This window comes from Bombus terrestris, chromosome 2, assembly GCF_910591885.1.
Source record: "Bombus terrestris chromosome 2, iyBomTerr1.2, whole genome shotgun sequence".
NCBI lineage: Eukaryota > Metazoa > Arthropoda > Insecta > Hymenoptera > Apidae > Bombus > Bombus terrestris.
Window position 1 is genome coordinate 8846843 of NC_063270.1, and position 27546 is coordinate 8874388.

General features: G+C 37.8%; 4 protein-coding genes across 28 annotated transcripts; 1 reads left to right on the forward strand and 3 right to left on the reverse strand.

The window, feature by feature from the left end:
• Positions 1 to 818: 818 nt before the first annotated feature.
• LOC100644632 (solute carrier family 41 member 1) lies at positions 819 to 10245 on the reverse strand. Of its 22 annotated transcripts, none has more exons than XM_048414368.1 (9): positions 9774 to 10245; positions 7116 to 7218; positions 6490 to 6648; positions 6129 to 6390; positions 5359 to 5809; positions 5069 to 5248; positions 3550 to 3989; positions 3198 to 3418; positions 819 to 2695 (listed from the first exon to the last, which is right to left on the reverse strand). In XM_048414368.1, exons 4-9 carry the CDS (start codon positions 6215 to 6217, stop codon positions 2355 to 2357), a joined length of 1722 nt encoding a protein of 573 aa, XP_048270325.1. In that variant the 5' UTR covers positions 6218 to 6390; positions 6490 to 6648; positions 7116 to 7218; positions 9774 to 10245; the 3' UTR covers positions 819 to 2354. The 22 variants fall into 22 exon arrangements, with proteins under 22 accessions (XP_048270325.1, XP_048270333.1, XP_048270338.1 ...); XM_048414376.1 differs by lacking the exon at positions 9774 to 10245 and adding an exon at positions 9562 to 9757; XM_048414381.1 differs by lacking the exon at positions 9774 to 10245 and adding an exon at positions 9406 to 9549.
• A 551-nt stretch (positions 10246 to 10796) lies between these two features.
• LOC100644875 (solute carrier family 41 member 1) lies at positions 10797 to 15018 on the reverse strand. 4 transcript variants are annotated; one of them, XM_012317006.3, is made up of 7 exons: positions 14893 to 15018; positions 13044 to 13473; positions 12477 to 12948; positions 12222 to 12369; positions 11934 to 12136; positions 11723 to 11871; positions 10797 to 11622 (listed from the first exon to the last, which is right to left on the reverse strand). In XM_012317006.3, the coding sequence occupies exons 2-7, from the start codon at positions 13434 to 13436 to the stop codon at positions 11437 to 11439; spliced, it is 1551 nt and encodes a 516-aa protein (XP_012172396.1). In that variant the 5' UTR covers positions 13437 to 13473; positions 14893 to 15018; the 3' UTR covers positions 10797 to 11436. The 4 variants fall into 4 exon arrangements, with proteins under 4 accessions (XP_012172396.1, XP_012172405.1, XP_012172410.1 ...); XM_012317015.2 differs by lacking the exon at positions 14893 to 15018 and adding an exon at positions 14748 to 14883; XM_012317020.3 differs by lacking the exon at positions 14893 to 15018 and adding an exon at positions 13605 to 13745.
• A 165-nt stretch (positions 15019 to 15183) lies between these two features.
• On the forward strand, positions 15184 to 20050 carry LOC100644995. The gene is made up of 2 exons (XM_003393620.4): positions 15184 to 16161; positions 16744 to 20050. Exon 2 carries the CDS (start codon positions 16774 to 16776, stop codon positions 18388 to 18390), a length of 1617 nt encoding a protein of 538 aa, XP_003393668.2. The 5' UTR covers positions 15184 to 16161; positions 16744 to 16773; the 3' UTR covers positions 18391 to 20050.
• On the reverse strand, positions 19191 to 26124 carry LOC100644749 (alkaline phosphatase 4). The gene is made up of 8 exons (XM_012317050.3): positions 25551 to 26124; positions 24428 to 24534; positions 23482 to 23702; positions 23216 to 23408; positions 22322 to 22488; positions 21668 to 21979; positions 21123 to 21552; positions 19191 to 20589 (listed from the first exon to the last, which is right to left on the reverse strand). The coding sequence occupies exons 1-8, from the start codon at positions 25577 to 25579 to the stop codon at positions 20390 to 20392; spliced, it is 1659 nt and encodes a 552-aa protein (XP_012172440.3). The 5' UTR covers positions 25580 to 26124; the 3' UTR covers positions 19191 to 20389.
• Positions 26125 to 27546: the final 1422 nt, after the last annotated feature.

Here is a 27546-nt window from a genome sequence, read left to right on the forward strand (position 1 = left end):
TGTATGCGTTGAGGTTTTCAATTTCTTTTACTCTTCAATAATGTTTTAATATTTTGATAAGTAGAATAGAAAGATTAGGATAGGTAAAAAAATAATTTAAACAATAATGTAAAGAAGCACATTAGATTGTTTTTTTCATTTAATTTTATTATATAAAACTACTATCAATGTTTCATTCAAATGTGCGTTCAATCGCTTTGTACCAGCATGGCATCTCGGTTTTAATCTCACCATTAAAAAATGGTTAACGCTCCTCTTACTTGACTTGTTCGATCGAACTATGACATTTTAGAATGCGTATACTTTGACGAAGAACAGGTACCATGACGTGAATAAGCGAGCTCCTTTCGCCATTTACGTCTATAGTTCGTAGCAGCTCGCATGCGTTTTGCCGTCGTAAACCTACTTTCTTTTTAGTAGCACCGTATTAAAAAATAATTATCATCCTCAATTTTTCATCCTCTTGAAATTTACGTGTGTCCAAATTTAGTTTTGCCTCTCTCTTCTCTCTTTCTCTTCCTCGCTTTTCCTCTGTTCAAATTTTGTTTTCTTTTCGTTCGAGTGTTAGGAGAGACTCGAAGGAAAATATTTCATTATTCGTATCATTATTGTTGGCACGTATGTAAATATATACATATCTGTTTAGGGAAAAAATTAAATTCACTTAAAAGATACCGGTTAAGCAATGAAGTATCTTCCTCCGAGTTTTCCTAGAACGAAACGTTTATCGTTCTCGTGAAATCTGTATCTATATTTGTAAAAGGAAGAGTTTTACTTTACACCTTTTGTTCATGTTGGGTAAAAAATAGTCTATCTGCCTCCTTGAAACAAACATTATTGTCAAGATATATTTATAGCCTAATCTTTGGTGTGGTTTTCCTACTGGTTTTTACAATGTTTTTCAAATTTTAGGCATATGCTACGCTCGTGTACGCGTGTTAAGACAAAAAAGAGACAAAGTATATGTTTGTATCGTTTGCATTTCAACATGCGCGTGTATCTATCGGCGACACTCCTAAGGAAACCTCCTATGACGAAACCTGACTCGTTTCGAGGTACATATTCAATATAATCTGTGTACATAGTGAAAATACATTTTGCGGTGTCGATAATCGTCTAGCTTCGGTGGAAGACTCGCGAAATTATGGACTATAGCAGATGTGTAACTATCATAGCGAAATATGAACTTCTACAATGCCGCACTGCGACTGATTTTATTGAGTGATCGAGAATGCGCTAATAGTTATTACAAGGAGGGTCGCTCAGTGTCCCGCCCCCTTAACTTCGTTAACAAGTTATTCAAAGCGTTCAAAAATAGTTCGTGTGGACATTACTCGATATTTAAATTACCTACTTAATTCCCATCGTATACGAAGGCAACTATTTGAAGACACGTACACATTGTATCGATGTTACAAGTATTAGGTATGCGGATTTCATTCAGTTCGTAACATATGCGACTTAACGACTGATCAACTAAAAACAAAATTCAGTGTAGTATCCAAGCTGAAATAATATCTCGTATATTCTTTTTTCTTAAACTGTTTCATATCCGGATTCTGGGATGCCTTTTCCTTCCTTTACTTATCTCTGATCACAATCTTCGCGAAAACGCGAATTGCCCATCGGTCTAAAATTATTTATAGCTAAAGATTATCATAAGACCTCGTGTACATACATAGTCCAATTATGATAAACTTAATTTCTTCACGACTAGATGAATAAGGAAAATAATATCACGGAATCATTGTGGTACGGGACTAAGTAGTGTGAATCAAACCGAATCGAACTAAGTTGAATCGAGTCAACTGCATGAGAATTCGGTTTAATTCAAACGAAAATATTTCGGGCAACAAGGTATGCTCTATATTACTATACAATATATGTACCTCCGCAAAAGCACAGCCTTATTAGGCATTGGCCTTCATTCAGTTACATATACATTTTTTCGATGTATTGCTTTCTTTCGTGCAAAAAAAGTATTACCTTTCCACATGGCGTACTAACAAAGCGAGTAACTAACTTGTAATTTTCCTTATACAAGGAAAAATACATAGAATATGTAACGACGATAATAACCACGGAAACTATGGCGACGACGACGACGACGACGACGATAGCGACGGCGACGGCGACTATGACGATGACGATGACGATGACGATGATGATAACGTTGATGATGATAATGAAGATAACAGCGACGACGACGACGACGACGACGATGGTGATGCCGGTGACGAAGACGATGTCAATGATTTTTTGAGAGAGGATATTTTGTACGACGCATCGATAACTATCGTCGCCTCACAGGAAATAATTGAAGAAATCTTTGCGATCTATTTAGAATGCAATTTTTATGGAGCGATCGTCTGATCAGAATCCTGATCTCCAACGAGATACAGGAATTGGAAAGCGATTGCCAATAAACTGATGCCTAATAGGTCCCCCATTGCCGTCAAGTATGGAATTGCTGAATTATCGGGATCGATTTTTCGCTTCCACATCCAATGTATCATTATGTAAGCAATGTACAGGAGAGCAGCAACCTGCAGCGTGGAGGCACACAAGTAAACAAAAACGAAGAGTGGCGTTAACGAGGTGTTGCCGTCCTTCATATAATTGATCAGGTAAATGAAGATGATGTGACCTGGTATAACCATTGCCATTAGGACTCTTGTTGTTCTCGCGTGCATACCTGAGAATCAAAGGAAGAGAAAGTAATTAATTCAACTTTAGGTTGATATTAAGTAGAGACAGATGCATATACACCGTCGACAATGAGCATCAGGACAAAACCACGCGTTACGTTTACTGGGAAATTTTACCATGTTTCGCTTTACTATTTTATTAAAGGTTGGTATTTTTCTTAAAATACTGTTACAAGAAATTCCTTGTACTTTTCCAAATCACGGAAACGTATCAAAGATATAACTTAATTAATTATGAAACTAAAGGAACGATTCTTGTACGATTTGGAATAAATAACTAATTGCAAATTCCCAACATCTTGATTCGCATCACCATGGTTTCCGATTTGCCATACGATGACAATGAAATAACAGATTCATAATACAATAACAAGAAAATAAAAGCAGTAAATGGCAATAAATTTGTACTAAATATCAACAAGCGTCTTGATACTCGTGGTCGTCGGTGTAAGTCTCGACTCGTGAGTTTCGTTAATATGGCTTAATTACCTTTGCCAAAAAAGTTAGCGATAGGTGTAATGAAGATAACAGGATGTGTGTGACCCGGTGGAATTAGAAGCGTTCCCAGTTCGGCTTGCTTATGAAGGGCCGTCGATATCCTGCTTGCTTGCACAGCTACCAAATTTCCACCGACACCGTTGATCACCGGTTGGAAAACGGTCAGGTTTTCGAATCGCGACACCATGAATTCGAGTATTAGACCACCGCAACTGCTTGGTCAACAACAGCGGTCGTTCGTGTTCACTTTAATAGTTAGTTCGTGCCTTCTTTTTCTGTTTACTTTCCTGAGTCGTTCTTGGCACTCGCAATAATTTTAACGAAACGGAATATCGGTACTCACCTGCTGATCAACATAGCGATCATTACAGGAGTCCATCCGAAGTAAAGGACATCGTTGGTGTACTTGTTTCTCTTGGCGATCCATACCCAGAGCGGCGTGACAAGGATGTAACAAGCGATCACCAGAGGCGCGACCCAATCTTGTTTATTTATCGATTCGTAGAGAATCGTGGATATCCAAGAGAGCAGGGCTAAGGAAGTGATGTCACCGAGACTGGCGGCGATCGGTGTCGCGACGTTGTCCGGATTTATGTGACAATGACGGGAAAAAACAATCACACCTGCGGTGATCAATCCAAGGACGAAGGATGCCAGAGAGGCGGTAACTAGGCTGCTTGCACATAATAGGTATGCATGATCCAACGAGATGGTACCGTTTCGGAATGCTCCCATTACGATCGCCACCACAGAGCCCAGAAATCCAACCACTATCGCCTGGCACTGCCAACACGAACTGATCTTCTTTACACAAATATCACGCCAAATGGCAGAAATAACGGCTGTATAAGATACATTACTGAAAAACTGTTGACCAGTGGAACGGAGACAAATAAAAGTGAAAATTACACGGGAAGAACAAGATGAATCCATTTTTATCAACTTTCTGAGCTTGATGTCGCTTGAAAAGGGGAATCTAGCAAATCTGGCAGCATCAAAATAGTTGATGAGTGTTGAAATTTTACAGAAAATCAATAAATATTCTTAAAATGTCTTAAAATGTATTTAGTTCGAAAACGAAAGCGAATTTGGAAACGAATCCTCTATAAAAACGTAACTTGTCATATTCTTCCCTTGTGGTCTTCAAATAGAGATGTGTTGCGCGCATCTTATCCATTTTCTGCATGATTTTTCGATTAAATATTCAAAGGATAAACCGTGACTTTTACAAACATAGCAACGTTTCAAAGTATCAAGATAAGTCCCATAAATGATTAGAGAACTGTACAGCGTAGATATTTTTAATATTCTTCCAGCGAACTGCGAGTGTTCCAAAGATAAGGGATGTCCTGGTTAATAGATTAATAAAAAATGAATATTGCAAATTAAAACGTATGCATTTTGCGGTAAATGATCGTACGATCTGGTGGAAAAGCGCAAGTAACGTGACGTTTACACTTGAAGGTCGTTTACCGTTGACGCGTTGAACGTATAATCAAATAGAATTGTGGCGCCAATGATAAGGCACCTGCGAGTCGCACGTCTTGTCAGTTCAGGTATCTGACATGGGATAATTTTTGTGGCCAATATATCGTAAGATGTGTTGACAATTGCTAGAGTTTGTGGAAAAAGTCGTGGAATTAACGAGTACGAAAAAAAAACGAGATAAAGGAGACGACAAGATGCAATAAAGTAACAGACGACGCGAATAGAAAAATCGACAATGATGTGGAACGATCGCAAAAAGCGATAGGTAAGTGGAAGAGAGAATAGAGATAAAGAGAAAGGGAGAGTGCACTTGAGACAATATTTGCGGATAAAAAACAAGGAAAGATTAAAAATAGAATGTGAATCCGACTCACTTGAATCAAGACGAGATTTCCGACGATCATGTGCCACTGTTCTTTCGGCGCGTCCATGTGTCCGAGATTTGCTTGAGTCGAAAGACGAGATGCGAGAGTCATTTCCAAATTTCCTTTCAAACCCAACAGTGCTGGTACCAGAATGATAAGTTCGCTCACTTTCTCAAACACGACCCAATGCTGTGGAAAGCAGAGACGTATAAAGAGGATGTTAGATCGGAAGCTGTATGGTATTAATCCGATTTTGATGGAAGAGATAGAGGAAGATGAGGGAAAAAATGTTTTCATACTTGAACCAAATCTAGGACTAATCCAGCTCCAACCATGCCAAGACCGGCAATAAGAAACGGTATAAAAACTTGAATAGTGATCGCTAGGTACGATTCGAGGGGTTCATCCCCGTTTACGCCGTAGATTTTACTCTCAGCGACGACGTCGGGGAGGCGGCCGCCATCGGTGGTTCCCTCGTCGAATATGGGTACCTCGACGCAATCTTCCTCGATGGATTTGTCGGTAGGATCGGTGGTAGTATTCACCCCGACAACGGTGTCCATCCATGCATTCGCATTCGTGCCCGTTCCCATAGCCGTCACCGCAACCATACTCGTGCCTGTGGCAGAAGTTGTGCCCATGATCGTGTTTCCGACTGTTGATTCTGAGATAGTGCGCGAACGAGCACGAACTGGCGTTACCCTGTGGGTAGTTTGCTTCTCGGAAAGCAAAGGTTCCTTACATTGATCACTGTCAACAGAAAGTTAATATAAAATGTATATATTCATAATATACATGTGTAAACGTTTGTAGTATATGCATGTATCTATACCCGACGGTAGATAAACAGGTATTTTTACGAATGTGTAAATCGAATTCCAATCAAGAAATGTAATCGAGTCACAGATATGACAAAACGTACGGCTTAATTCCATCAGCGATATCTCGTTCAAGATCATGGTTGTCAACTAGTCAGTAATTTATTTATTATCGTGTACGCTTCGAGGATGCACTAGCTGCGTATCAGATTTAAGATTGAAAATGAAATAATGTTAATCGTTGAACGTACTTTTCAATTTTGGCTCCTGTAACATCGATATGGGCGTGTTTGTCGGGAGGTAGTCGTACCGGATGTTGATGCACCTGGTCCTCTATCATCTTCTACTGAGGACCCCGTGTGACTCGCTGCCACGGATATATAGCCATTCTCCTTTCAGAATGATAACGCTTGTCTAAATGTTCGCTCGTTGTAGTTGTATTTCAGGACAAGAATCGAGCAAATTACGTAACCAGCGAGGGACGATATCTCTAGTCTGATTCGCTCGGAACCACTGTAAGGCACGTCGAAAATTAAAACACATCGGCTTTTAGCGTCGTAAGCAAGTCAGATTTGGTGTTACGAATTCTGCAAACTGTTCTTTTGCTCGTACCAAACTATCGATGATTCGATCGGTGCATTCATTATATTCGACACGTTGTCTATTGCCACTCGTTACTTTCGATATCACTGTTTTCTCTTTTCTATCCATTTTCACTAATCTGCATCTCTCATAATTTTTCATCGTTTCATTTATCTTTGTCACAAGTCACTTTATAAAAAAAAGAAAAAATTAAACTTCGTTCTATCGAATCAACCTACATTTCGTTCGTGTTATAGCACGTAAGAATATGATCGTCTTTAAAACGATTCTAATAGTTAAGTATATTATAATTTTTCGTGAAAAAAAGTCGAATATTATGGTTATTTAAAATCGTAAAATACTTCTATAATCGACGATCGCAATTTTTATTCGAACGTAGTTTCTTCGGATAAAAATTACGACAAAGATATCAAACGTTTGTTTTCTGGCTTGAAAAAGGTGTCAAAAGAGAAAGAAGAAAAAGAAAGAGAGAGAAGGTAGAACAACTTTAAAGTGTAGTTTGCGGATTATAAGATATCGATTAGCGTCCCTGCTGTTTACGTAACGAATACGTTTCGGCAAAGGAAGAAATATGAATTTTGGAAAGATGTTACATAAATATCATGCTTGCATGTGCATCGATACTTTGACCATACCTGTACTTCTGTAAGGGAATCCTCGATGGTGTATCGAATCGTGGCCAGATTCATAGACTCGAAAAATCTGATTTTTAATGTTCTCAAAACTGTTGTATCGATTCTGATAAAAAAGAAAATCAACCGTCGTCACGCATCTGGTGGTGTAAGGCTGGTGGCCTGGTGCGAGGCCGTTTCACGCTATGGTTACATCGCGACTGATCTCGATCATGCATCACGTTTGTCTCCTTTAAACTCACTTAGGACTTTTACCGGGAACATACGGTAAACGGAGCAAGCGCGAATTTATCGATCGTCAGCCGATGTAAACCTTGATTGTTCGTCTACCTTACCGTCTGTTATTCCTCGCCTATCTACCTGTCTGCTTTTCTGCTTTCCTGCTCGTCTGCCTAGCTGCCTGCCTACCTGCCTGCCTTCCTATCCGTCTGCTTGCTTGCATATCTCTCTTACTTTTTTGCCTTACTCTTTATCTATTTACGTTTATCTGTTATTCTAATTGTTCGTTCACGCAATAAAATATCCATTCGCATATGTGGTTGATTATAGAATTATATTTCTTTCGCTCGACGAGGTTACTTTTTTAAACTTTTTTATCGGTTAAACCCTCTCTTTGCCTCTTTCTTTCTCTCTCACCACCTTCCTCCCTTTTACCATCGCGTTATTTTGCTCGATCGACCTTCGCGCAAAGAATCGATATCTTAATCCGTTTCAGATGTAATCTCCTATCGAGATTCGATTTTCTGTCATATAATCGATCAATCGACAAACGTTTAATCATGATATTGTCTATACCGGGGACAGAATTTATTTGAATTTAGAATTGAACGTAGGTGCTTGTCTTGTTTGACGAAACGCTGAATTTTACAATTTTTCTCGGTAAAGATCACGAACTCGATATTAATTTATCACACTTTGAAATCTCTAAATTTTAGGTATTAATCGGTTCGCTGTATACATTACTAGATCGCCTATATTGAAACTTATTCATTCCGCGTTTATCATTTCAACGTAAGTTTCCACGACTGTATTATACGATTTAAGTCAGGTTCTATCATCACAATGTTTATTTACTATTTAATTGGATATCCTCTATGTGTACGTATTATTATATCTTTATCACACTATGTATTCTTATCTATTTCCTAAAAGACTGGTTATGTAAGATCTCTTACAATTAGTCGTCCATAAATCGAGCGATTTGCTATGACATTGAGTTTCAACTCTCGACTATGTCGTGGTGCCACGATAATCTACGTCTCCCGTATTTTATTAACCCAATGTACTTTCTTTACTCACTAATTAAATCGACTTTCGTATTTTGCCTGCGAATTCTACTTTTTTTTTTCTGTCGATGAGTTCATTCGATTTTAATACAGTAACTCGGTTTAAACACGTTTTGAATACAAACAATGTTGACGTCGCAATTGATCTCAAACACGTGGTATAGAGAACTAATTGCTGCAAGCATAAAATTACCGTTGCATCTACAAAATGTGCGATCTTCGAAGGAAAAATTGTAGAATTTTGACATCGTTACGTATCCCACTTAGATATATAATAATTAATAGATATTAAAAATAATTAAAACAGTGTCGGTATATCTTTCAATAGATTTAAGCACTCTCGATAAAGTTTGAAACAAATTAATACAAATAACGTAAAAGAGATTGAAACGTATCGAGTAAAGTTTTAATAAGAATCAAAGATAGAATAATTACGATTTATGGCACGAATATGCAAATGAGTAAATTTGTAATGCAATGGAAAAATAGAGTGGAAAGAATGAAGGTACAGAAAAAGGAAAAGAGAGAAGAATGACGAGGGTGACTACTATTATCGTAATTGCGATACGTTATGATATCACGTGTACTTATAAGTGCGATATATCATTTTCGATCGTTCTACAGCCACACGACATATTTCTTCAAATGTAAGTATATACTTGTTAAATCAATATCCATTAACCACAACGTTGTAATATTAATCGTAGAAGTATATCTGCAGATAAACGAAATAATAGAAATTGTCAATAAAAAGTGCTGTTCGTCTCATCATGTTATAAAGTCGGAAGGACATCGGGTAATCAGAAGTATCTTAATTATAAAAATGAAATGATCGTATGCGGTCGGAAATCGAATATGTCCTGCAACATTCATGCATCGGGATTTGCAAACATTGCCGTTTAACGTTAACGGCGCGCGAGTACGAAGCACTTCCGTAACATATTCACAAATTGATAAATTACTCCACGTGTTTAAGTTCGACCATGAGGAGCAATAACTTAACATACGTTTTGATACTTGGTTCCCGTGACCCGTGAAGCGTGCATTCAATCGCATCTCTTTCGTTTATCATGGAAGGCCAGGAATTTCGTTCCTTCGTCCCTATAGTGCCCTCGTATCTCATGACAAAGGGGGTATAGTAGTTGTGTCGTAATTATACTTACACACGGTTGTATCGCGAGACGGAACGGTAGTAAACAGCAAGGAAATACGTAAGAAGAAAATAGATCACGAAACAAAGATTCACGTTAAAACGTGTTTTACAATCGCATTTCTTCACACACCGTCAAATTGCTTTTTTCTTTTTATTCCAATTAAAACTTAACGTGTTATGAAAATCAATGACTGATATATAATTTTCTATTTTGATAGTTACTTTCGTTCTGTATTTTATTTTGTCTTCTTTCTTTCTTTCTTTCTTTCTTTCTTTCTTTTCCGTAGTTGACGATGAGTAAACGAAGAATGAAGGACAGAGTACGAAAGACGTATGTATCTACAACGTACGAATAGGGGACGATAAAATGCAAACGAAAAAGAATAACACGGATCCGAGACAAAAGTATAATCGACTGAGCGGATTTTTATTTCTTCCGTTGCCCTTTCGTTATTACGTATTTAGTAGAGAAAGAGATCCAAAAGAAATATAGAAACGGATATTCGACCGATAACAATCGACCCAAGGTTCGCGACACTCTCTCCCTTTCTTCTTGAGAACTAGAAGCTACCGCGGCGGATGTAGGGAGGTCAGTACGAGAACAGTTTTAGAAAACGACTTAATCAAGCAACGCGATAGATAAAATCTAAAAGGCTCCGCCGAGAACGAGGCGATAGTTGGCACTGACAGATCTAACTATTTCATTGACGGAGACAGGCTGATGTGCTTCTCAACCACAGCTTGGTCGTTTCGTTTGTACGTTGTGCGTGTGCGAATCGTTGACTAATGTTGATGTGCACGTGCACGCATCATGATGTATATTCGTTGAACGCACACGCTCAGATGCTGCCTCGCTTATGCGATTACGCTTACAAACCTTTAAGCCCTATTCGTAACTCGATCGTACAATATCGTACGAAAGAAAGACATCACTGTTACGGTCCACGTAGAATTGCGCTTAACTCGAACCATATTACAATTTGGCCTATCTGCGGCTGCACTTATAGCGTTCTTACCCCCGTGTATATCTTATCGCGAAGCTTCTATCTACTCATACTTCTCTTCTACTTTTCCTTGCTTTTTTTTCCTTCTGCGTTTCCTCTTAATCCATTCCCCCTTTAACGCTCATTCTGATTCTGGATTACATGCTTTAATTTTAAAAGCAATTACAATACCGTACGTAATAAAAATAGAACAGGAGGAAACCTGGAAATTGATGAGAAATAGTAAAGGTACAACGACGTATATATTTTAGTCGAATTTATTTCGACTAGTAAGTACAATATTTGGTACAAAATAGTTGAGCATGTTACGTTATATACGATATGCTGGACGTGCTCACTTTAAAAATGGCAATTGAAATGAACGCTGTGTTCGTCAAATGTTATTAACGTTTGTACATACGTGTCTGCATGATGGTATAGAGAAATACAAACGATAAGTATGTATCTTTATACATTAATAACATACATGTAAAAATACGTAAATATTGATTTTTAAGAATCGAACAATTCGATCACATATCGTGTAAACTTCACGAACGTATTGCCTATGAGATGACTGACTTTGAAACAATCCCAAGATTTGCTCCAAGATCAGATAATTTTCCTCCGCCCATAACATTCATTATTTTTTACATTTGCATCAAAATCAAGAAAAAGTACTGTGCAACGAAAAATGGCAAAGAAGAAAATAAGCTATAAGAAAATAATAAAGAAAACAAAAAATAAAAGAAATAATAATATGGCTTGTTACAGAATACAATATATAAAGATAGGAATCGCATGAAGTATTTCAAACTCAATTAAACATCACACAAAATTATCAATGTTCTCTTTTCTATATACATTCGGTATTTCACGCGAGCTCTGAATATAAAATCCAATCAGTCTCCAACATCAGAATCTCCATCTCCAATGGCATACAGTAGGTGAAACGCGATTCCTAGTAGTGCTGTTCCTATCAAATCACCTGCTGCAGTTAGATATGGTATTGCAGAACTATCTGGGTCCATTCCTCGAATCCACATCCATACAACCATCAATTGTGTGATGTATAACAATAATACTACCTAACGTTCAAACGAAAATATGAATACAATGATCTAATTGTTCAATGAGTTTTTTTATTGATTATATAATATAAGTACTGATAAAAAATTGGCTGTATACCTGTACTAAAGCAGCAGTCAGATAAACAATGAGAAATATAGGTGTAAAGGAAGTATGACCAGCTTGGAGGTAACTAATGGTATAGCTAAATATCAAATGACCAGGTATTACCATTGTTAACAGAACTCTAGCAGTCCTTGCGTGTCCGCCTGTAATACATTCCCATTGTACCATATGGAAGACATCTTAAGTTTAGTTATAATTGACGTACCTTTGGTACAGAAAACGTAGAACGGATTGAAACGAACGACGGGTTTCTCTTGATTATTAAATCGGCAATCCTTATGCAAAGACGTCGATATTCTACTAGCCTGAACAGCAGCTAGATTACCACCAACGCCGTTTATTACTAATTGAAATACTGCTATACCTTTGTAATTGGATACCGTATAATCTAGTATCAAACCACCCATACTAAAATTAATAGAAACATTGCTGTTAAGCGACCAATATTGATTTAAAATTGCACGCATTTTCAAAATGAAGAATATGTAAATACCTGCTAATTAACATTGCACATATCACAGGTGCCCAGCCGTAATCTAATATTTCCTTGGTAAATGGATTTTTAGCTGCGATATAATACCAAAGTGGTGTAACAATGACATGAAATATTATTAACACGGGTGCTATCCATTGTGCATATTCTGAAATAATGTTGCAAATGTTTGGTTAGTGGAAAGCTATTCTACTTTTAAACAAATGTATACACTTTTATGTTTACATATACATGTATACAAATATACATATTTACCTGTTGCTTTGAATAGAAGAGATGCTATTCCTGAAAGAAGCATCAAAGTGGTTAAATCACCAAGGGAAGCTGCAATTGGTGTGGCTATATTATCTGGATCGATGTTTATCTGCTTGGATAATAATATAACTGCGACCATCACCAAGCTCAACAAAAAGCTTGCTATGGATGCAGTAACTAAGGCACTGGCGCATAACAAAAGCGCGTGATAAATATCAAACTGTGCTTCTGGAATCCAACCAAGTATGATAGCAGCTAAAGAAGCCAATAAGCCTACTACGGTTGCTTGACATTGTATTAAAGCAAGATTTCCAACGATCAAAGTCCATTGCTGTTTCTTTGTATCCATGTGTCCAAGATTTGCATGAGTTGAAAATCGTGAAGCTAATGTCATTTCCAAGTTTCCTTTCAAGCCAAGCAATGCTGGCACCAATATATATACTTCGGATACTGTTTGATATACAGGCCAATGCTACAGGGAAGAAGGAAATCAACCGACGTGTGCATTTAAACATTTTCTCAATGTTTTTATATTGCGCTCCTATCAAATTCGGTACTCGTACGTACCTGCACAACATCCAGTAACATACTGGCAGCCACCATACCGAAACCAGCTAACAGAAAAGGCACAAACATTTGTATAGATATAGACCAAACATTCTCATCTCTGAATTGCCTAAATTGAGTGTCTCGTGTAACTGATTTTTTTGCATCATCGTTAATACATTGATGATCAATTGGCGATGGTATAAGTCGCTGTGTATGTTCTCCATCGCTTTCCGTTTCTTCATCAGTTTTAATTTCCACTTCCATGGTAATATCGGAAATATTCGATCGAAGTGATTCATCACTATCTAGTCCCACCATTCTGTTTACGCGAAATTTCTTTTCTGATTTTCTCTGTCGTATGTCTGATAAATTACTTGCGTACACCTTCATTCCTACATTAGCATGGTTCATTCTTGACAAATCGCTTTCCAAGCAGTACTATCGAAAACTGTAACGAAAAAGATGATTGCTGCTATTCTTTTGAACTCTGACAAAGATTGCGAATTTGCATCTTAATCAGAAGAATGTGAGTGTAATTGTTGTAACTGATGTGTAATTAACGAGCATTACTATTATTACTATTATTGTTATCATTATTGTTATTATTATTATCATCATCTACAGCATCAACGTCCTCATCCTCCTGTTCTTCATCATCGTCATTGCATTTATCATTGTCATTATCATTATCATCATCATCATCGTCATCATCATTATCATTATCATCATCATTATCATTATCATCATCATCATCGTCATCATCATCGTCATCGTCAATGTCATCATGATCATCATCACTGTCATCGTTTTCGTCATTACTACCACCATCGCTATTATCATCATTAGCATTATTGCATTGCTCGAGAGTTTCCATCTTTGATATATTTTCTCCTTTCACCATATAATTAATAATAATTACAATGCTGTACAGTAAAAGAAAGATCTCTTTTCATTGCACATAGGACAGCTTATCTTTTTATTCTTGCTGTACAAAACTGTCAAACGAAAATTAGCATCGTATAAGAAAAAGCATGCATTCTGTACAGAAAAAAATTATTTATTGTGTGTTCATTTTGAAAGTACATAATATTTCCATATCTTACGCATCGGATGACATTAGGCGTGAATTGACTAATTCTTAATGATCGATATCGATATTTGTATCCATTATCCATTTGGGATGAAGTCAAACGCATTGCTTTTTACCTCTTTTGTAATCGATTGTTTCGTAATCATGATCAAATGGAAAATTCGATGAAAACAATTCATAACGGAGAAACGAGAAAATGAGAGACAATGAAACACAATTTCATAGTCGTCAAGCTAATGATAGGATCAAAGTAATTGGCAAATATGATACGACTAAAGTTATGAAAGTCAAAAAATGAACGACAGTGAAATTAATAGAATTCGTATAGTGATAAGTTTAAACATTTAATAGATATCTACCGATATAAAATTTTAGAAATAATAATATCCAGAGTAAATGGAGGTTCGTTATCTAAAAGATTGTCAAAAAATAGAAAATGGTTATAGCTTGAAATAAAAGTGTAATTGTTTATATCAATAATCTATCATGAAAGACGATATTATTATATTGTACAAAAAATTTGATCGAAATAGGGATGCTGCTACAGGTTAAAATGCCATGTTTATGTGTAAAAAAGGTGTTTCCATTGTAATTGCATAATTACATAGCTTAATATTTTTGATTTTACGTACGAGATATTTAACATTGATACAGATATTCTGGCTGTTAGTAGTATTTTTATAAATAATCTTTTGGCAATAAAACAAGAAAATACTGTATTGCCAAATTGATGATGTTTCAACGTGGAAAACATAACCTCGATGCCGTATAACCTACCTTGAACGTATAATACGGCTCCATATTCGTTCGTCGTTGAACCACGTGGAGGCGTTCTCAGTTACCAGCGAAAAAGTATGAACAGCTGTAATACGAAACATTAGTAATCTAGTTATTGAACCGTGAATGATGTATACACTCTTTCATGGTACATATGTACGTGTTGTATAATATTCACGCAATGTAATATGTATATCGAAGAGTTCAAGTTTGACGAGTTTAAAGTTGTAATTTCGAACTATTGAGTTAAAGATATACCAAAGATACGCGAGATCATATAGATAAAAAACAGACAATTAGATAATAAATGGTGGATGATAAACGATATAACCGATTTTATTGTTTGTATAGAAACGTAACAAGAGAAGAAATTTACTTTACCGATACGTTTCAGTTTGTAAAAATGATAAAAAGCAAAACTAATCTGAGAACGAATTTTCTGAATGTTATGAAAATCTATAAAATAGGACTAGTATTTTATATTGCAAAGTTAACGAACGTGGCAGTTGTCATGTACTCTTCCATACATGAAATTGTTTCTTTCGTTAAATATAAGAAATTAAATTTACATAAAACAAACAGGAGAACAGGAATATGCTGAACATATTTTTAGAATGCAAAAAGTACATTTTTATAAAGTAAATTTGAAAATTAAAGTAATAAACAAAACATTATACAATTATTTATTTTCGTATATATTCTTTCACGTACGTACGACTAAATGCATAATTTCCCAAAAATGCAATAGAAAGATACATGCCTAAAAAGAATGTAGTCTTCTGTCGAGTAGTAGAATAAAAAATTTAATAAAAGCTTCGATAATCGTAAAATAATGCAAAAATATTGATTTCGGAGGAAAATTCAATAAGAAATCGAAGGAAGAAATAAAAATACACGCGGCTGCTTTGTAATAAATTCATCTTATTACAAACGAAGACTAATTAATTTAGATGCAAGTTACCCTGGGCATAGGGGGTATACACCGAGGAATGATGCTCGAAATACTTTATCTGGGCAATGGGCATAGTGCCCGTAAGAGAGTTCTGTCTAGACGATGCATGCGTATTATATGAGACTTCGACGAGTTAGTTTGCATCCATTGTGCGCCTTTCTATTGTCAAATCGATCACGCGTTATTTACGTGATATCATTTGAAATAGAATCGGATAATTGTTTTTCTTTTTAATAATAATGAATTCATATACATCATAAATATTATTTAGCAGTTTATTACTCTTATATTATCAAGATTTAGTGTAATATTACAAGGTAAGAGAGTTTCCTATATATCGTTCGTGTCTACTAAATTTTTAGTAAAAATTTTAATCTCTTTTCTCGTATCTCCTTTTTTTCCCTTTCTCTCTCCTCCCCGTGTATTCTTAATCGGATTCGTTTGCTCGTTCATTTGCATTTCTTCGTTACATGCTTTCGATCCAGATAAAGTTAGATCCAACACTTGTATGTAATAGATTGCATAATTAAGAAACACTTGAAAGCTCTTTGTTACATAATACTTTCAATTAAAACACTACTGAAACATTAAATATACAGCTACATAAAGCGAAAGATGATCCTATTAATTTAACAATGTGATTATGATGATCGTATCACATTATATATACGTGCGAAATTTTTTGCATAACCCATGTATTTAAAAACAGTTTCCATAAGTGTTCACATACTTTCGCGAGTGTTCAAACGCTTCCCACTATAGCTGATTAATATAATAAATGTCAAATTATCGAAGAGAGAGAGAGAGAGAGAGAGAAAGGAAAATAAGAGAAGAGGAGGAAATAAAAAGCACGAAATAAAACACGTCAGTACCGTAATTAATTTGAAATTTGAATAAAGTGACAGTGCACGAGTTTCGAAGAATCTGCAATGGGTCGCAGAAAACATCGGAGCAAAGGAAGCAAGTTACCAGCGTTGAGATCGTCGAAATGTAACGTAGCTTGTGGGAAATCAACGACTTGCGATGAAGCGAAAGCGAAGGAAGAGAGAGAAAGAAGAGGAACAACAGAGAAAACTATAACACCCGATGTTATGCGTTACCAGAAAGAAAGGACAGACTGTTTTCACCAAACGAATGATCCAATCGGTGTACGTTCTCGATTAATGCATCCTTTGGTTCAGTCGTCTTTATTAATTAACTCATCGATATTATCAGAGGAGGATGAGAGCGTAGAGGACGAATGCATCGAATTAAAGGTAAAACCACGGTTCGTATTCGTGTCTAGCCTTTGTATGGTTTGCTCGAAGAAGTCTCAGTTATTTTGCGAGCGTTGCCAAATGGTGTCTTATTGCTCGATAATGCATCAAACGCAGGGACTGTCGCTGCATCGTGAGTTGTGCGAAGCACTGACAGAGATTCATTCGTCCATCGTCTTGACACTCTCTGATGGTTCGGGCGTGCAATTGGACGCGGACCAGTACCGTATTTATCGGCTAAAATTGCTGGCGATACTCGAGTCTGAGGTCAAAAGATCGTTGGATCTTTGGGAAAAAGAAATCATATTATATCCTAGAGTTTGTCGAGTTTGTCGCCGCTTTAGCGAAAAACTAATCTGCTGCACGCACTGCGGGATGGAATTCTTTTGCGAGGAACATGGTGACGAACATAAAAATTGGTGCGAAGAGTTTCGAGTTTATCAAAGAATTTTGCACCTTCAACACAAACACGGTTACGTTAATCCGAAAATTCCGAACGCGCATCTGGAAATGTTCGTCGCGCAGCCAGAATTCGATTTCGATAAATTAATGCATCGAATTTACGGGAATTCTTTATATTATCGTCAAATGGATTGTTATACGTACGCTCTATTATCGCATCTGTGCACGATTCCACTGACAGCCCTTTATTCCATGCAGATTTCTTGCCCCGAATGGCGAGATAGAACCGATTGGACTATTCATATACTTGGCGCGGAATTCCAATTCGAAGGTATACACTTAGACGTCTGGGAGAAACTGTTTCTTCATTTCTTACCGAACTTACAGAAGCTCCATTTGATTTTGATTGGACCAGAGTTACAATTACCGAAAGACATCCCTCCTAGACTTTTATCCATGGTTCAAATTTGTAAGAAATGTAAATCCGCTGGTCGAGCTGTTATCGTTACGTTTAAACCGGAGAAGCTTTATCACTGCTTGGTTCGCGACCCATCGCAAACTCTTGCTACTCCTGATTTAATTTGTCTCTATAATCCTGGTCTTTATCGGACGACTGGGTTTGCAGGAAAAGACACATGGCTCGAGACGATACGCGAGTTTTCCAAGACGTTAGCTCCAACCACCATCACGTCTTACACTGCGCAAGAAATGCTTTGGGAAATAAATCGAATAAATTCCGTTGCTGACGTCGAAGTTCTTTTACAACCGTGTAAAAATCCATTTGCGTCGGTCAAGCCAGACCGAAACTTCGTTAGCGATAATACTAACCCTCTTATCTATAAGAATTACTACATTACCATTGTCAAAGGGAAATCGATTGTACTCTAATCCTCTGTATCGCACACGCGGATAAAGTATACACGCTCGCCTGTATACGCTCTTATCGTTAGATTTACTATGTATCAACGGCAAAGTAAATGCTTTTACGGCTTGAAAACTCGTCAAGTATACGCGAATTTGAGAAATTTCCAACTAGGTAGGAGCAGACAATTGGCAGGGCATTATCTTTCATTCGAAAGTAGGTAAAAAATGTATAGTAACATATTTTCCGCTTTGAAGAAAATAAAGTTAGAACTTGTATAATCAAGAATTAGTCTGATACTACGCGCGTACTCGATGAATCGAAGGACTCTTGACAAACTCGGCTCTAGCGTCTTTATGCACACTTATATGTACATTTTTTTACCGTTTTAATAAATCATCCTCACGAGACGCTCTTTACTGTTTCCGTGTATTTTTGTATTCCTGATTTCCACATATTAAACGTCGATTCGCATAATTTTTCCGATATCAGAATGACCGAACAATAAGTTGATGTATCTGAAATACCAGGACTGTGCTTTCGTTCCTCTTGCATTTCAGGATTTACGTTTAATTACGTAGACGAATTAGTTGATTGAAATGTGTGTCAGGGGCATCGTTGATTCTTTTCAGAAAGGTCGAAGGGGGATCGGAGTGGAATGGAGGAAGAATCGACCAAGACGGACGAACGTTCTCGCCGAGGATCGAGTAAATGAAAACATATACGTGGCATTGAGCGCAAAGGCGAGCTAAGCTACTTCTTTTCCAAATGCGAGTTTACAACATTATTTTATTCGCTTCTGCTCTCAATGTTTCGTATCGTCGTATATCGAAAACAGTTTTCCGTTCGATTTTTTTTCGTTTGTTCAACTGTAAGCGAACCGCATACTTTTCAAAAACGAGTACAATTATAGTTATGGTTACGATTACCAGCTAATTTGCGTATATATCACAGATGAAACTGCATTAATTAAATAACTTACGTTCTCTGACACGCGCCTGCAAGGGCGTTAAGGCCCGTTCAGACGCGTTCGTTAGTTTGGTAGAACGACTTTGCCGAGAAGATCCGTTTTATTAGATTTTATTGCCATAATGCTATGGATACGTTTGAAATACACGTACGTTCGAAACGGATCTTTCTACATCCATTAGAAGATCGACCAAATCGTTTCACTAAATTACTCGACTACACTTTCGTCCACACACGGTAAGTTACTAAAATTACTCGCCACTCGACTAAACCATTGAAACGTCTTACTAAACTACTCGACTAAATTATTAGACGCGTCTGAACGAGCCTTTACATTACGCACGCATACATGTACGCAAGTGTATAAATATACTATAGTAAGTTGAGCCAGACATTGAAATACAATATGAATCGTGAAAATTATATACAAAGGACAATTCGTATTGTTGATCACTGTATTCTAGATCAAACGTTATACCAATAGTTATTTGCGAATATATTTGCCGCTTATGCGTATGTGTACACCACCGCTCATAAGCGTTCGAAACAACGCTTTAGTTGATTTGCAGCTTATAAAAATTCTTCTTATCTCATCTGTGTTTTACAGGCGATAAAACCAATTTTATCGTGTCGTAAAAATAAAATAACAATAATACAGAATGTAGTCGTTATTTGTTAACATGTAACTTTGGCTCGTGATCCAGCAATTAAATTACATCCTGTGGCAAAACTAAGGAAAAGAAGTTCGAATACTTTCGAGCGGTATATACATGTGTCTTTTGTACTGCTTTCAAAATCGAAGAAAGTGATAGAAAAGAAAAAGAGGAATACAGAGGGGAAGTAACGAAAAGTAGGAAAGGTATCAAGTATATTTGACGCGTAAATTATAATTGGCTATGGAAGAATTCAACGATTGGAGAAAAAGAAGGGATAGACGAGATCCAGGCAAAGGATATTTGAATGAGAAAGAACAGCGAAGAAAACGCAAAAGTACGATCAGCAAGAAGAAGCATACTCGTCACGTGCGTTGTTCGTGTTTATGGTTAATACATACGATTAATCGAACCCGGTGACGATTAAAAGCAGCACGGACGTCAAGAGAAACACAATAGGGGAACTAGTAGGTTGAGTTACCGAATTGTAAGAGTGGGAGTTATCACAGTGGGAAGGCCAGTTTTTGAGACACGCCGCATACGCTACTACGTGAGCGATGTAATTTTGCTCGAAAGTGCCACGAATCAAGTGGGAGTACGGACCTGAAAAATATTTAAGCGTTAATTATATTTCCTCAAGTAGAATATAAAGTCGGAAATTGAGGAATATAAGATTGATAGATATCGTAGAAATTGATAGCGCAAAATTGTATTCTTTGTTTTATGTTTTAGAGTTATCGTAAAATATTATGACACAATAAAGCTACCTTCTGGAAGTTAATCTGTAATAAATAAAATGGTATCTGTCAATGTCAAACATACAGCAATTTCGTCAGTTGAACAGTGCATTATGCAATGTTGATTGTCAAGTTATATAGATAAGATAGAGACAGTTTTTCCAATTTGATGTGCTATCTTAATTAATTTTAGCGATATTATTTACAGCAGGCTAACTTCCACTTCATCGGTAATATTCAATCGACAAGATCTTGAATAAACGATTTAAATTTTATACGACATAGTGTCTGTTGATTTCACGAAAGCATAGTATTAGTATTTCGATCGCTAGTTTGTCGTTAATTTTCATATCTCGATAACGTCGGTAGACGAAAGCAAGCAAAGGTAATATATTTTACCTATAGCGTAGACTCCAACGTCTTCGCCCCCGTGAGTTTCATCTTCCAAGTATATGCCAGCCATATGGGTGTAATATGGTTCGTCGCGTTCCTTGTCTTGATCGACAGGTTTCCATGTTTCGTTAATGTTGTTACTATCCTTTCGCCTATGATGATAGAATCCTGGACCATTGATGTAGCTGAGCGTTTCGTAGGACTGTATTTCTGGCTTGTTTGGATCGTTGGCGAAACCAAGGATATCGTTTCCACGTTTCGGATAACCATTCATGGTGAACGCGTGCGAGTGGTCCGCAGTTACGATCACCAACGTTTCTTCCAGTTTAATTTCCTGCAGAGCTACCGATATCGCTTCTTCGAGTTCCGATAATTCCCTCAACGCTAGCTTCGCCCAGTTATGGTGATGCGCCATGTCTATTCTTCCACTCTCCACCTATGCCCGCAACGAATATTTTTAACCGCTTTGCCACCACGTTGCTTCTTTACGCGAACGAACGATTTTGATAAAGTTCTGGCATAAAATTGGATCTGTTTAATCATTCACTCACCATTAAGAGAAAACCATTGTCATTTTTTTTAAGCAACCGAACAGCCTGCTGGGTCATCTCGGCTAAGCTCGGTGTTTGCTCCGTCTTCACAGCATGGTAAGGGAGATGACTAGGAGCAAAAATTCCGAGAATTTTCGACGTGTTAGCGATATCGACGGAGAGAAGCTGTTCGAGATTAGTCACCACTTTGCCGTCGGGATTATTCTCAGCCCATACATCCGCCAAATTTTGTCCATCTCCTCTGACACACGTATCGGGATCTATCGGCTCCATTGGTAAGCCCATATGTTGCGCTCCACCACCCATAATCACCTGACGTTAATTAAACGATCGTTAGACGAACGTTCGAAGCGGCAACGAATACGGATGGAAATGTAGTGGCTCGCGAAAGTATCTGGACAACTGATCGTGGAATATCTTTGTGAAGAAATTATTACGCGCGCTGTACAAAGCATTTTGAAGACGAGTAACGATCATCACGATTGCAACAGTACGGAATTTGAAATGTGTATATCGAAAATGTATATTGTACGATGAATCGTTATTGCAAACACGTACGCTTAACGTAAGTAAGAATAGTAAATTACGTATCCTAATACTTATGGCTAACAGGGTACAGTGAAATCAAGGGAAAGGACAAATACATTCCCTTACCTTGAACTTGTTTCCTGGTTCGTCTTCGATTAGTTGTCTCGCGATATCCTTTACGCAACCTTTATACTGCGCCGGTATCGACGTATCGCATTCCCAGTCGCGATTATTGGTATGAGCGTATAATCCGCCCGGAGTAGCATGCGTGATCCGAGTTGTCGTGACAAACCCTGTATTTCGCCGAACGATTCAGCAAAAAAGGAAATGAGAAAATCATCCAAAATTTGTCAACGACCGAGTCGTTTTATCTTATATTAACGCGTCTCTTTCGTTTCATATTTGCGAGTTTATACTAGGAAAAAGATGTTTGCTCTCGCGTTTCGTTCATTCACTGACATATTGGAAAGCAATGGTGAAAAAAACGAGAGTTACGAGCGTTATGCCCTAGATAAGGCGGAAAGTTGGCTCGCGACCTTCTCTCTGCCGTGTCGTTTTCGAGCTCGTCCCGGCAAGGTCTATTCGATACTGATGTTTAATGTTTAACACCGATAGCTGGCCGTGAGTAGGTCGTCGTTGCTAACGAGTCACGTTCGCGCCAGTCCCGGTTCTATCTATGCGTATCGACCATTCCATTCGGTCAATTATACGTATGTATAGTTACGCCTAATACGTGCATCTACATGAACCTATATATATATATATATATATATATATTTCATTTCATTCGGTCAATTATACGTATGTATAGTTACGCTTGATACGTGCATCTACATGTACCTATATATATATAGGTTAGGTTATATAATATATATATATATGTATATACACACCACACATATACAATAAGTCTCTGGCGAAATCTCTTTTCATCTATTTATTTACGTATTTGCAAAGGGTTATCAGTTCAATCCTTTCGCTATCATTTTCTTTTTTTCGCAAGGATAAGAAGCGACTTACCGGTATCCATGCCACTCTGCTGCGCCCAATCTGCGACAGTCGTAACTTTGCTCGCCCCGTCGGTTTTGTTATTACATCGATTAAACGAAGCTTTCGTATCTAATCCAATAACCTTGTATCGGCATTTAACACCGGAAAATATCGCGGTAGCTGTTCCAGCTGAATCGGGTACTTGTTTATCGGTGTTGTACGTCTATAAGGAACAACTCGAATAGAAATTTGTCCGGCTACGAAACTTTTGCAAACCGCTGTACGTGTATAAGTACCTTGGCGAGTCCAGTGTTAGGAAAATTTTCAAAAGCTAATTTGTATTCCTCGCCGGTGTTACCCTTGATTTGGCCTTTGTATATTCGACCAGCTGTGATCGTAGATATTCCCATGCCATCACCGATAAAGATAATTACATTCTTCGCGCGATTTTCGTTGTTTCGATAAGCCAGAATTCTTCGTAGATTCTCTTGGCCGGATTTCAGCCAAAAGGACATATCTGTAAGAAACACGCTCGTTTGTAATATCATAGCGAATAACTATGAGATTACCGATGTTTACGTAAATTTGTATTTTTATCAGGGATCGTAACCGTTATGACCCAAATTTAAGAAAGTTACAGAATACGAATTCGTATTCGTATTTTACTTGGAACGATTTTGGCTAGGATTAACCATTAAACATGACTAAAACTTTGTTAGTTACCATTACCGATAAATATCATAAACGATACACATTTTTATTGATTATCGATAACTATTATCGATAGGAAAACTATTAATTTAGTAGATACCTGTAACCATCGCCGATAATGAAAAATATTTTTCTGCGTGCTTTCGATCATCGTCAATTTTTATCGAATTTGAATGAAGACGAACCATTTCGTTTCGAGTTACTCGAATTTAAATTGCTGGAATTCAGGAAACACGACCGACCTGGAAGAAGCTCGAAGCGCGAGCATGCACATGTAGAAACGTGAACGGTGTTTAATAAGCGATTTAAAAGCGTGGAAAGTGGCGACCTTGGTAATGTCAGTTCACGAGTTCGTGAGTCTTGGATGCCACGTAATTGCTAATTCGAATAATTATAAAGATAATCGATTCTTATCAACATGGCAGGACGTGTTTGCCGTAAAGAGCGACAAATACCATTTTATCTATTATTAAAAATTTGCTTTTTGATAAAACCCGAAGTGGGTCGAATAATTTGGAAATATCAACAAACCTTCGTAATCGGTAGCATTTCGAGGTAGAGAATTTGCGAGCTCGAGAAATCCCAATAGAGAACACGCTAATACAACCAGACACCTCATCTTCGTAGAATTTGTAAATCTGTAACAGATTTTATACCATGGTGAATCTTGTATCGTATCGTTGATTCTTTGGTAACGCGACTTGTCGCGAAACGATCAGTTAAAGAATTTAAGTTATTTTCGTATATGCTACTTCCATATCGGTGGTCGATATATGATAATGCAACTGTTAAAACAATTACGAAGGAATGGAAACAAAACAACTTTTATAACTTGTTTGTTAAATAAATGGAACAAAGATGCAATAACAAATATCCAATACGCGACAGAGGCGGAGAAAAAAAGAAATATAGAAACCAGAGGTAATATTTACAACTACAGCATGATGGATTTTGTGGTCAATGACTGGCCGTTCTTCTAGGTAAATATATATATATATACACATACACACACACATATACATACATATATATATATATATATATATATATATATATATATATATATATATATATATATATATATATATATGTAACAATAGTTGGCTATTGTAACTTAATCGTAGCTGTTCGTTCATTAGTTATAATTTAAGGTTTCTTTGATTCGTGCATTGGCCGATTGAATAATAAGTGGCGAAAGAAAGATAGCGTTTTTTCTCGATGAGATGAGAACAATTGGTTTGGTGTTTGCGCGTATCGGACAGGTTGATAAAAAGGGAGAGGGATATGAGGTGAACGAGTAACAGGCAATGAAAAGGGGAGCTGGTATTCGGGTCAGTCAGCAGAGCAGCGAAAACGTGCCGATACACATCCTGACGTTCGTAACAAGGCTACTGTATAGGTAGCGCGCGGAAAGATAGCAAAGATAGGAAGACGACTCGTGACCAGCGATTGTCTTTAACCTATACAGCTACGATACACGATCACTGTGCATACCGACCGAGAATCGAGAATCGAAAGTCGATAGTCGAGAGTCGTTCGAATAGTCATGCTCGATCGTAAAATCGTTGTCGTGCTTGACGGTTCAGCGCTTTGAAGGTTTGGCGGTATTTTGCTGGAGCAATAAAGGGGAACGATACTCGTGAAAATTACCTACCCAAATAACTCGATCCGTAAATGGATCATGCTACGTGACAAACGTCTTCTTCCGCCCGTGTGGTACGTTATAAAATAGGTTCTAGTTGTAGATCTCACGGCGTTTATTGTCGTCAGCAGGCACGTGTTTTGAGTGGGATCATCCTTCAACGGTTGACGAAAAGGATCACCGTGGACGAACGTGAGTTGGCAGTGGAAAGACGAATGGATTTGTCTGTCCGATTTGATTGAATCGGTCGACCCTGTTCGGTGGCGATGTCCCGAATTCTTACAAACACGAAGAGACAGCGATGAGAGCAGCAGTCAGCGATAGTAGCAACAGCAACGGTAACAATCGGTAGTAGAGTAACGGCGCGATATCGATGATGCGAATTAAGAACTGTATCGTCGTTCGGTAGATTTTATCCGGCGATTATTACCTGACCGGAACGTGATGCCGTATTAACGCCAATACAGCGGCACCGAGGAAGTTTGTCACTTTATATAGCGTTTCAAAGGCCCTGGTAGATTGTGCACGAGGTGGAGAGCGTGCAAGGGACACTGAGAGTACAGATTCTCGAGGAGAGAAGTGGTTTGGGGAGAAGGGGAACCCCTCGTGTACTGCTAATCCGAGCGTAATTGAGCTGCTCGGTGCCATTATGTCTTATGTCCGCGAAAGATTAATTCGAACGCGGATCTCAAAGCATCTTGCGAGTCGCCAATTCTCCACTCTTGCTCTTCATCGCTCTTCATCGCTCTTCCTCGCTCTTCTTTAGCTTTGCCACCTTTTCTTCCCCTTCCTCCCGCCCCCTCTTCGTCCAATTTTTCTTCTCAACGATTTTTCGACAACCGCTTTCGAGCCAACGTCGCCTCGATTTTTGTTCACTCGAATTAATTTGTCGTATGAAAAACTGATAGAAAAAAATCGATCATCGACCGACCGATCGATTGACAGATTTTAACGATTGTCGATATCGAGTGGCGAATATCGAGCGATATCGATTGGGAAATCGTGGCAAAGTGAAAAGACAAAGAAAAAAACACGAAGCGAGGGGAACAGACACGATCGAGAGAAGAAAAAGACACGAAGAGGAAAGAGGAGAAAGATTTTGTCTGCGATAAAAATCCCGATATTACATTATATGATGGTATCCGTTTCCTTTTCTTCTTCTTTCATTTTTTGCTAGCTTTATCGCTTAATCTCACCTTGCAGCGACATAGCCGACGCGAGATCGGGAAATGTAGCGAGCATGAGATCGATGTGCTCGCGCGTAATTCCACGAGTGCCCTGCGTCAAAAACAATGACAGTAAAACGAAGAGGGATCCAGATCAGCCAATCACGATTTCCAAGTTGCCACGAGCCTTAAGAGGTGAGACGAAAGTTTGACGCTCGATTGGTTGGAGATAGGAACTCGCGTGTTGGTTCGATGTTGATCTCCACGTTCTGTGCACGTGACGAGTACGAAATAAGCAACTTTCAAAGTTCTCACGACCAATGTGCGATCGACGTTCACGTTTCACAAACACCGGCTCAGCATCGTGATCACTGGCTGATAACGATAATCACGAGTATTGTCATCGTGCCTGTTAAAACTCTGTGCATTTCTTCCTACTTAATCCGTTGCTTTTTTCCGTACCGCTATTTATCTTCTACGATATGTCGAGCACTCTGAATTTGTGACTGTTTTTACAACGCAAGATAGTTTATAACGTAAACCAGTTGACTTTTTTCTCTCGATATGCTATCGAAATAGTTCACCGCAAGTCCCAATTGCTCGAAGATACATACATCTTTCTATTATCACAGAATAGTATTTCGTTTGTACGAACTTCATTTGCTGCAACGAAATCGTAGTTGATGCCCGATTAAATAAACTATCGTTGATCGGATTCGCTTACCTGAACGTGAATCGTTATTACGTAAACGAAAACTCATTGGTTGTGGGCATAATCAGAGGATTCTTGTTACCTAAACTCCGATTATACTGTCGATTACACCAATATATTATCTTTGGTT